Source organism: Oculina patagonica, chromosome 2 (assembly GCF_052425735.1).
Source record: "Oculina patagonica isolate OP01 chromosome 2, crgOcupat, whole genome shotgun sequence".
NCBI classification, from domain to species: Eukaryota; Metazoa; Cnidaria; class Anthozoa; order Scleractinia; family Oculinidae; genus Oculina; species Oculina patagonica.
Window position 1 is genome coordinate 894,524 of NC_135759.1, and position 12,081 is coordinate 906,604.

The 12,081-nt window shown below is 38.3% G+C and overlaps 1 protein-coding gene across 1 annotated transcript; it reads left to right on the plus strand.

Annotated features, from left to right (window-relative positions):
• Positions 1-1,098: 1,098 nt before the first annotated feature.
• On the plus strand, positions 1,099-11,476 carry LOC144642495 (acid-sensing ion channel 2-like). Its single transcript, XM_078501455.1, has 6 exons — positions 1,099-2,336; positions 5,384-5,531; positions 6,185-6,250; positions 8,177-8,345; positions 9,005-9,096; positions 10,051-11,476. The coding sequence occupies exons 1-6, from the start codon at positions 1,299-1,301 to the stop codon at positions 10,164-10,166; spliced, it is 1,629 nt and encodes a 542-aa protein (XP_078357581.1). The 5' UTR covers positions 1,099-1,298; the 3' UTR covers positions 10,167-11,476.
• Positions 11,477-12,081: the final 605 nt, after the last annotated feature.

Below are 12,081 nucleotides of genomic sequence, written 5' to 3' on the forward strand. Positions count from 1 at the left end.
AAAGGTTTTTATCTCATAGCAACTATAGACATCTCTCGAAATATCGTCCAGGTTTGTGCTGTTAACGAATTTGCATAGAAAATAAAAATAAACTAAACCATAGTCATCTATCTGTGAATTCTGGGCGTGTGAAACGAGGAAACAATTAGCGGCATATTTTTGTTGAGATTTTCTGCGTTGTTCGTTCAAAGGCAAGGGCGTTAAAACCAGTAAATGGCTGTCTTTTTTTCCCCTAGGCGTCGCATAGTTTTTTGTTTTCGATGTTTTCTTTTTCTTTCCTATTTTACAAAGGTTCCCCTCCGGTTACAGAACTAAACAAGGTGCTTGTTAATTAAAATTTCTTTAAACGCTCTTCCAACCTTTTTTCTTTGCCGGGCGTCGTGTTTTAATAATTTCGTGTTATTTTAGCATTTTTTTCTTTCATGGTGATTTTACGGGCGTATTGGACAAAGCACATAAATAATAAATTATATGCACGCGTCTTAATCAGCGAACAGTGGCAATTTAAGGGCCTTTGAAATAACCTCCCGCCATACAGAGCTGCAGGGATGACAGCCCACTCATCAACAAACGATTGTCCAAGCATTTCATCTCGGCGTATAGTAACGGTCGGTGATTATCAACTGGGCAGACAAGACAGATGGCAATAATTTATAATTTTACAGTAATTTAAATACAGCAAGATAAATAAATCACATATTTTTCAAAATACGGATACAAATGTAATAAATTCACGGAATTATTAAGATGGAATGATGAGTTATCTAAGTTGATTACTTCGCGTAATGAGTTTTCGAAGCTTGAAAATTGTTCCGTTTTCAACTTTGCAAGACGTTATAGCGAAAGTGAAAGAGCAATATTTGTTGGCAAATGAAGTTAATTGAGGGAAATATGTCATAGGGTGATATGGTGCGGTATTTCCCGGGTCCAATACCACCTGTCCGTCATAATTGCACCTTGAAATGAAACAACACCACTCATCCAAATGTGTGACGTCTTTTGACATGCAAATTCGCGTTTTAATTGGCAGAACAACAGGTATGGGGCAGTCAAGACAATTGCTGATTGGTTTTGCACACTTTACACCAGCAGATTCGAGATAGATTCAATTAAAGGCCAACATGGACATATAAGTAAAATCTAAAAGTGGTTTGGTTCATACTTGCGATCTTTTCTGGCCTTTATCTATGACGTCGTTCCAGAGGAACTTCATTTCTTCTAAACGTTATCTTCTGGGGTCAACAAAAAAACTGCTGTAACTTCTGCGAAGAGTTGTTTTGCTTTAACACTCGATAAACATGTCGAATTTGTACAACGAAAACGATTCCTCAGCGGACGACACGGGAGATGTAAAAATCATTATCAAGGGAGGCGACAATAAGCTAAGCACAGGCGCTAACAATGTGTATGCATTCTGCAATCACTGCAAAAAGGACATTTCTGTTGTGTATATCAAGTCTGAGGCTAACGGAAAAGAGATGGCCGTAGCGGAAACGCTGAAGCCCAACTGGCCCGCTATGGTTGATGGCAACTACCCCGAGAATGACTACGAAAAATGTAAGAAAAACAACGACTATGAAAGTTGTAAAAAACTTCTTGATGAGAAGAAGAAGTCGGATAAGATTCACGATTTGTGGGTTTCGTTCCTTGACTCGTGTACGCTGCACGGTTTTCACTTTTGCTTCTCCGGCAACCCGCCAGTGCGACGTGTTTTGTGGACCTTGCTCTTGCTCGGAGCATTTGCTCTGTTTTTCGAGAAATGCACTGACAGCATTATCAATTTCTTCGAGTACCCGTTCACTACCACGACCCTTATCGTCTACGAGAACAGTTTGGTGTTTCCCGCTGTTTCCATCTGCAATTACAACGATGCTCGGCTATCCAAAATAAATGGAACGCTTGTGGACCAGCTTTTTGTCAAGGTGAATATAAAGGGAGAAAATGGCAGCGAACTTCAAGGTCAACTCACAGGAGAAATTATGCAAGACACTCTTTCAAAGGCCGCGCATCGGTTGGACGAAATGATCTTGGATTGCACTTGGAACAAAGGGGAAAAATGCGACCATAGGAACTTCACCGAGTTCAAGAGCGCCTTTGCCGACGTGTGCTATACGTTCAATTCTGGTAAAAATGGCCAGCCTCTTTTAACGACAAATACCGGCCAAGAAAGAGGCCTTCGTCTCCTTATCGATGTGCAACATTATGATTATTACTATGATGTCGAAAGCGCGGGTTTTAGAGTAATTCTACATGATCAGGCAGAGACTCCGGTTAAAATGCAAGGGTTAGCAGTGTCGCCTGGTTTTACCACTTACATGGAACTCCGGAAACGTCAGGTGCGTTTATTTATTTTTTCACTTCTACCTGTATACGTCGAAAAAAATATCTTTTTGTGTTTATTATGCCTGCATATTTAATTCGTATTATTTAATAAACACCTTGAATTGAAGAAACCTCAATGTTGTATCGTAATATATTTTCAAACACTTGATGTTTAAAGTGTTTTTCATCGTTGACTTACTTTCTTGTGTAATGAATTTTCGTTGAAGTTAAGTGAAGGACATCGAGTGATAACGCCGATAAAAGTGATGAAATCTCTTCGCCGCTAGTAACATTATTAAATATTACTTATTGAAAGCAATAAAATCAAGAAATGTAAATTTTTTTGATTGATGCCGTTAAGTCCCTTAGCTTTTTGTGTAAAATAGAAAGTTAAATAAGCTTTCGTATACTTTTAAACCAAAATTTGCATTTTCACTTTATTTTTTTTGTATTTCATGAAAAGTGATTTCGAGTTCAATTTGAGTTTGCTTTTATTGTTTTGTCTTCCTTAACAAAAGAAAGTGTATAGTATGAACACAATTATAGCATGGTGTGCTACAGTCGTGGAATACTTCCTGAAATATCATATTCCGGCCTCTTTCTAGAAGGTGTTATGGCGCGCCAATGTTTTTCACAAGAATTATCAGCTACAACCCCTTATCTGGATGCTTAATTAAAAGCAATCTGTTGTCTTGTTAAGAACGATGACCGCTGTTCGCGTCAAACTCAGTTGGGATCAGATGGTCGCCGATTGTGTCTTATGAAGGCACAGCATGGCTAATTTAATAAATTTTTCGATGCAAATGTAAACGTTACCATCTTATAGGCGAAATACAGCGATTTCTAAGGGAAAGAATTTTTTCGAGCCTTAAATTCGCATAACATATGAACTTCATGAAGCATAATGTTGTGTACTGCTTTTCTTGCCATTTTCTTTCAGTTAAGATAGCTGGAGATATTTTAAAAATTCGGGATAGCTAGAGAATTAAACCTTCTTACAATATTTTTATGTATTTTTGAAAATTCTTATTCTTAGCGGAAGTTGAAAAGCATTCCTCTTAGTTGGTGATTTTTCTTATGCTCATCGCCTCTGCCTGAGAATATTTAACGTGCAAACAACAACAATAACAAAAAAACGATTGAAACTGCCAAGCTTTTAAACTGATTGCCGCAAATTGTTCATAGCTTATTAATTAATCGGAGAGATAAAGAATGAAAAGACTCGTTAAGGAACAATCAGTCCTTAACAGATCAAGGAAAAGTGTGAAAAATAAAATATTTACTTGAAACAGGTGCCTCGGATTACAAGTTTAAAACTTCCGATCTTTAATGTTCATTTTTTAATCCTCAAGATATGGACATTTGAAGAATATTTGCAGACTGAAAAAATTAACATTTCCAGCTCGCAAAGCATCAAGCTTGGAGAGCGAAAATATTACTGGTTAAGATAATCTTTTTCTTATTTTAGTAATGAATGAGGTTTTTGATCTCGCTAGGTAATTTTTTTTGCTTATGTTTTGCGCAATTTAGGATTGAGTGATGTTGGAAATACACAGCGCGACTCCTGGCCGTTATCACGTATCGTTAGATGAACTCCGAAACTTGAAATTAGATTAAATTCCAATCAATTTCAAAACCAATAACGTAATTTTTGTCGGCCCGTTTTGGTTAATTAAATTATGAAAGAGCAGTCCTTCTTGCTGAAAAATCCAATTTGTTTGCTTTGCAGCGAAATGTTATTATTGTTGTCGTTAATAAGATTTGGAGCTCATAATTTGAGTAGAGTTGGCGAAAATCGCTTAAATTAACGTGACCCTCACCTTTTAAGAGAAAGGATTTCCATTCAATTAGGCGGCTAGTACTGAACAGAAATATTTTCCTTGATGCTCATTATAAAGGGGGGGGGAAGGTAGGGAAGAAGGGGGGGGGGGGGGGCAAAGAGTGGAAACCCGATGGAAAGAGGGACTAGGAATGTTTGAAAAGTGGCGGAAACTATCTAAGGAAAGAGCGATAACCCTGGAGTCAAAGGTACGGAAGGCGGGACGTTCAGGCCCCTTTTCTCTTTTTCCTTCATTGTCTACGTGTATATAAGACCAACCAACTGTGCCTTCTAGAAACTTCGCAGTGCCCATCATGAAACCACATCTAAATTTCGACACAGGGAATGGAATGCACATTGACCACAACATTGTTTTCTCTTTAAATATTTACTTTATAAGTCTCCTAAACCTCACAGTTTGACGTTCTCTACGCCAGCACAACACTGTTGGCTAAAAGGTTGAGTATAACAAGTGTTTTTGTGAAGAATTTTGACCTTATAACATCCACAAGACGTTATCATAACGTCTGATAGCACATCAGAATCCATTAAATCAGTTTATACGTTAAATAGTTACTGACTGGCAAGGCCAGGCAGGTGTATCACCTTTTCCGTCGTCTGTTCCTCCTTAGCCAGAATTCTGGCTCCCAAAATTCCGTTGGAGTTGCCGGCGGAGTAGGAAATCAACCAACCAACTAACTAATCAATAAACCAATCAACAAATCAATCAATCAATCAATCAATCAATCAATCAATCAATCAATCAATCAATCAATCAATCAATCAATCAGTCAGTCAGTCAGTCAGTCAGTCAGTATCAATCAATCAATCAATCAATCAATCAATCAATCAATCAATCAATCAATCAATCAGTCAGTCAGTCAGTCATCTTTAGTCCAATCAACAATCAACAATCAATCAATCAGTCAATCAGTCAGTCAACAATCAGTCAGTCAGTCAGTCAGTTATCAATCAATCAATCAATCAACAACAATCAGTCAGTCAGTCAGTCAATCAATCAGTCAGTCAGTCAGTCAGTTAGTCAATCAACGACAACAATCAGGCAGCCAGTAAGTAGTCAAACAATCAGTCAGTCAGTCGGCGGTCGGTCGGTCGGTCGGTCGGTCGGTCGTCAGTCAGTCTGCTAGCTTCATTCTCGACAGGCCCTGACAATCAGTGAATAAGCACGCAGTAAGCCAAATACAGGCCTGTATTGTTAAGTTTCCTTTCTTCATTCTTTAGGTCACTAACTTACCAGCTCCCTACAAAACCAACTGCGGAATGCCGAAACTTCGGTTCTTTGACACTTACAGCAAATCCAAGTGTTTCTTGGACAAACTGACTCGTTACGTCACCAAACTCTGCAAGTGTCGCGATTGGTTTATGCCAGGTAAGTCTGCAGTGAGTGATAGACGCGGTGGCCTAATGACTAGCTCGTTAGACTCTGGTTCGAGCCTTGGTCGGGGTCGGGAAACAGCTATCGCGAGGTCTCAGATAAATGGCTCGCTACCCTTCGAGAGAACAATAAAACAAAACAATTTCCCCCTAGCCCCAAAACAATAGGAACTGCTAACTAGAGGGCCAGTAGAATTACAAGCTAAGGGGAGCTGCTGGCCTGCTGCACTATTGCCTGTTCGGAGTTATTGTAATAATAGCCTTGCGTTCTTGTGCTAAACACTTTTTTAATACTCTCACAGTGCCATAGGTATCGGTCAACTGTTAGTGACAAATTACGCTGGGGTAAACTGCGATTTACAAGAATCCTATTTAGAGGGGAGAATGCAATAGACGCTTTATGCTACGGAAACTGGTATAAGAGCTCAGGCGGTGTAAGCAACATTCGCCCGGGCGCAGACTCGTTTTTCTCACCTTTCGCAAAATATATTTCGCGGCAATAAAGGAAGGAATTTGAACTGAGTTGCAATACCAACCCCTGACAGTGTAGTTTCTAATCTAAACTCTAATCTCTACTTCCCTACCGTGTGCCAGTCCAGTAAAGCTAGATTATCTACTGTTTAAACCACAAGTTAACTTATATTTCAGGTGGCGATCAAGGAATTCCTGTGTGTGACTACAAGACAAGTAGCAGCTGTATGTGGCCGGCCTGGGGTAAGTGACCATCTTTCTATTTTTCTAGTACAAGAAAAGTTAGTCAACGAGCGCCTGAAAAATTTGTCAAATATTTCACAATTGCACTTCGAAATAACGCAGAATATCGCTTGATACTTAAGTCTGGTTGCCATATACAGTGGAACCCCGCTATAACGATATGCCAAGGGGGCGGTAGAATTATATCGTTATATCGAGGAATCGTTATATCAAAACACCCGATATAACGATATGGCCGTGAAATAACCGAAAATATCTTTTTATCGGGGTAAACCTAGTCAAATATACTGAAACTAAGAGAACTATCTAATGACAAGGAGGATAAAGTTGATAAAGAGGCTTAGAACACAGTATCATTTTTGTATATAAGCGTACAAAGCTGTTGACAGAAACGTTGGAGATTACTGAGTACTGATAATATCGTTATATCGGGAAAGATTTTACGTTCGGTGCGCTAAATTCTCATCGTTATATCGGGAATATCGTTATATCAAAGATCGTTATATCGGGGTTCCGTCCCATACATTTTACTGTAACTTTTGCTGGGATATTATGATATTCATCGTTATATCGGGAATATCGTTATATCAAAGATCGTTATATTGGGTGTTCTGTCCCATACATTTTACTGTGACTTTTGCTGGGAAAAGGATCGTTGTATCGGGGTTCTACTATAATCCCCAATAGTTTTTATCGCATCGATCGTTTGCAAATACTGAGAGGAATCTTGGCAACCCACGCATATCGCAGGATATCTGTTAGGTACGGATGACGGACAACAATGCCTTTCTGGCCATGTATAGGCATCGTGACAATTTGTTAAATAATGAGGTAACTTTGTATACAGGGCATTATACCATGCCATAGAAAATACAGCCAATCAGAATTCAGGAAAGCCGTTATAAATTTGACGGTATTCAACTCAACCTTTAAATCATGCGCTGCAGTGTCATTCTCGAGGAAATTTAGTAAGCGTATTTTTATGCATGGTATGAAATAGTTACACAACACTTTCTCGTGGTACAGTCGAACCTCGATTATCCGGACCTCGATTATCCGGATTTCTCGATTATCCGGACTTCCTTCTCTGGTCCCAATTTTTTCAAGAATATTAATTAGTCACATTCAAGACCAGATATAAGTTCTACGACGATTTAAACGATTTCAAGGTGGTTTACCTGTCAAAAAACATTGGAAAACCTCTGAGGTGTAGTTTCCAATCGAACAACATTTAATACATGCAGAAGACTTCCTTATTCAGTTTTCACTAGCCATAAAAACATTCACACAAATAAATTTGCTGTGTGTCTTTGCTTACTTGTATCATACTGAAGTTAACAACAACACTTTCTCGTGGTACATGTATACTTATATGAGATTGTAAAAAGCCAACGAGGAGCGGAGCCCCAATCAAAACTCGTGATCAGGAATGGCAATATACCAAGGCTCGTGCGTATACTGAGAGCTTGAAATACAAGTGATTCGAAAGCGTTACATAACTAGTATGTACGATATTGACATTATGTTTCTTTTTGCCGCCGCCTGGTTAGATCAGTTGGTAGAGCGCCGGACTGCTGTGCGGGAGGTCGTGGGTTCGAACCCCAGACCGGACCAACACTCAGGGTCTTAAAATAACTGAGGAGAATGTGCTGCCTTTGTAATTGCATCTGCAAATGGTTAGACATTCTAGTCTTCTCGGAAAAGGACGATAAACCGTAGGTCCCGTCTCATGTATCTTCAGTCTTATAACAGGGGACGTTAAAGAACCCACACACTATTCGCACGAAGTTCCCGGTGTTGTGGTCTGGCCTTTGTGTAGTAAATTACAGTATGTGTACAGCGCATTTGAACATTACATATGAAAAATGCGCTATATGAATTGATTATCATTATCATTATCGTTTTTGCCTCCCCTACCATTTTTAGAATATTTCCAAGAGAAGAAATTGGACAAGTGTCCTGTGGCATGCGAGAGCGTGGAGTTCTCAGCACAACTGTCCTACGCACGGTACCCTGCTAACACGTATGCAGACAAACTTCTGTCTAAACAAAGAAATATGACCGGAACAATTCAGGAAAACAGACAATACCTCAGGTATTATAAAGCGTTATTTTGCTGAGAAAAGTTTGTACTAATTTTGATCAATTGGCGCAAGGTAAAAGCACAAAATCGAAGTGGAGTCTAATTAAATCAACATGAATATTATAATTTTCTTTTCAACATTAAATAATACTAAAAAATAACGAAAACTAGATTCTTATACAATTCATTTTAAAAAAGAAAAATTCTAATGTTCATTGTGTTTGTGAGTTATAATTAGGAAGCCCTTTCCTTTTTTGAAACATTAAATGTATTTCTTTACCTACCACTTTTGATGTATCATTATTGTCAGCTCTATAAGTAAGTACTAAGTCGTCTAGTTTTCACTTAAATATATGTAACTCACATCAATCTTTGAAGTGTGAGAACATAGCTCAATGTCTTATGGTTCTAAACCCCTGGCAACACATCAAGAAATGCTTTTCGTCTCTCTACGCAATTTTGTTTACATACCAACATGTTCTTCGCTCTTCTAGGATTGATGCTCCTTTATTTCCATATTTTTCAGTCTGTATTCGTAATGCATGGCATCTTAATCTAAGCTTTGTCAGGCTTAATCTATGTAATGGATTTTTAACTAAAGTAATTCTCAAATTCATAACTCTTTTTAACAAAGATCCGTTTTATGTTTTGTGTTGTTCCTTACTTTTCAGAGACAACTTGCTGGAGTTGAGGATTTATTATGAGAGTCTGACTTTCTCTGACGTCAGGCAGGTTGCCAGCTATGATCTCTACAGCTTATTAGGTAAGCAACGTGCTCTACTCTAAATCCACCCCACCCCCCCATCATCCTAGCCCCTTGCAATAATTGGTTGCCTCATTGATTTTCATTTGCAACACAACTTTACCTTTGTCAATCAAAATGTTAATGATTAAGGGTAATTCAGAATTGAATTAAGTTGGAAGTCGCCACGACAACGAGTAGTTAATAATAATAATAACCTTTATTTACCCTCGGCAGTATTTATAGCACAAAGGCTAGTGGGGCCGAGCAAATGAAAGAAACAAATAAATCAAATAAACATCACAACGTTAAGAATCCCAGATGGCCGGAGGCAAACCAGCTGGCTATTTACAAGCGTGGTCGAGAATCTGAACTTGGGACTACCAAGAACAAATTCAGCTAGCGGGTAGGGCGGGACTTGAACCCGGGAACTCCGCATTGCAAGTCCAACGCTCTAACCGCTCGGCCACGCTGGCTCCACAAATTTTGGACAAGTTATTGGACATAATTATCTACCAAAACTAATTATACCTTATTGCAAGCTTTTGTTTTACTGCTTCAAATATCTTATCAAAAGAAATATTTTCTAACAACACCAAACATCGAAAGCAAATTTCGAAGTTCCACTGAATTCCACATATCGCTTAAAGACGATTTTACAAAGTGGCTATACGTGAGATTTTGCCTATAGCTTGTAAACTTTGAAACTCATTTTCTCAGGCTCTGATAAGGATTGGTTGTTGGTGTTTCACGGATAATTACTTACATCTTTACCTTTTATTAATTAAGGGTAGGAAATAACGTAATAGGATTTAAATTATTCTGGTACTCGATTTCCTGGTGGATTCCGTCTTAAATCCAGTCAGAAGGTTGCCCTTAATCTCTTATTCTCTGTTTTGATGCCCTATCGCTTAACTGAAATTTTACTTATGTTATCAACTTATCAGACTTATCAGTCAATACGGCATTTTGCAGGTGATGTGGGAGGTCAGATTGGGCTCTTCCTCGGCGCCAGTCTTCTGACTTTGGTCGAGTACTTGGATCTCTGTGCAATGGTGCTTTTTACCAAGTTCAAATATCGTAATACATAGTTACTAATTACACCAAGATGTCATCAGTTTAGCCTGTGAACAGCCGTCCCCCTACCCTCAAAAAACCAGAGAAGGGACGTCTGTGCTATGGCGTCGTTAATCGTGTTCCGCTTCGGGAGGTTTTCCCGCAATGGTTTTGAACGGAACTGAAGACAACAGAATTATAATTACAGGTTAATCGAATCAACATGTTATGTAATATAATTTAATTTAGTGATAATATTTTATTTTTTGAGTCTTGAGTCGCCGAGACAATTTATTAGTTAGATGTCGTAGAAAAGGAAAAAATCCTGATAAATATGGTTTTCAAAAAATTGACATTTTAGCAAACGTGTCTGTACTAAAACACTGGCAAAATTTTGCAATTTTCCGCTCTAGACGTTTATCGTGTGTCCAAGAGAAAATGTCTGCAAATGTGATAACCAAATTCCATCTAATAACTGCAAAAATAGCGTTAAGTGAAGACACAATCGTGCCTTCAACGAACACTGTGAAACACAGTTTGGAAAACTTGTCAATTGTTGACAGTTAAAAATTTTAAAAAGCAATATTTTATTTGTATTATTGTCACACTCCGTCATTGTAATTAGAGAGTGAAGTCAATTTTTGATTCAAGATAGACGAAGATAGAAACATTTTGGTTTCCAAAAAAAAAAAAAAAATTTATTTATATCCGTACTGTCGGTGTTTAAAATGTGGAAATGAAGTTTGAATATACGTGGTAAATTGCGGTGTAAATAATCTTTCGAATTTTAAGGACTGGGAACTTTACAAAAACGTATAAGCTGAAACAAAATTGCTCCTATAAAAAATAAAAAGATGTGAGATGTCGCTCAATGATCCTTTGGGGGCAATTGAATCAAAAGCGGATAATTAGATATCTTTGGCAGAGACGAACTTAGGCTCAGACGTTATGGAGTACTTGGTTGTAAAAATACTTCGTAAAGAGTAGTTGTATATAGAGAGTGGAGCCATATGGTATGAGGGGAACTTTAATAAATTGCTGAACATTATATTGAGATTTGGCGCTGAAATTCCAACAAAATAACCTCCTGCGCTTTTGAAATGAATTGCCTTTCAATTGATAGCAGTCTCGACTAAGAATTTGTTGAAAATAATTTTAATTTTTTTAGTGTTGGAAACAAAAAAACTGGTGTAAGGAGTGTCTGGTCAACCGCGTGACTTCCTGAGATTAGATGTGTTATGTTACCTCACTGGAGCAACATTCGCTAGTTTAGTAAAGAATAAAACTTATACACCGTTTTCGGTGTACGGGCTGGGATAAATTATTGGTAGTAGTACAGTAGTACTCGTGCGCGTACACAAATACAAATAAACTAAACGTTGACCTCGGAGAAACGGTTAGGTTACCCGGTAATACAGATATTTCGTTAGAGCAGTTTTCAATTAAGTGTCGTAAAACCAAAACCAAAGTAATTCTCTGGCCAATCACAAAGAACATGACAATCCAGGAAACCAAACAAAACCCAAGAAAAAGGGGCGGGGGGGGGGGAAAAGGGGGGGGGGGGGTGGGAAAAAAAGGGGGGGGAACACCAAAAAAACCAACATACCATACATGAAAACGATAGTATCCTATCCATCCCGTACCCTGAAATCGGGGTGTCCGGAAGTATTTGGTTACATACAAATGGACCTTAAAGTGAATTACTGTGAAACTGCAAATTACGTTCTAGGAAACTAGAAATGGAAAAGGATATTTCTTTCGGGCCAGTTTGAAATTAATTAAGTTACGCTCAGATATCACTTTACTCGTGTGTCAATTTCCAGCTTGTAATTAAAGGAACGAAGGCAAAGATCACGTGACATAACACGTGACATAGCGTGACATAAGGCTGATAAGGTGATCTAGCGTGATCATGACATTGCATGACCCAGCTCTTTTAAACTGTGATAG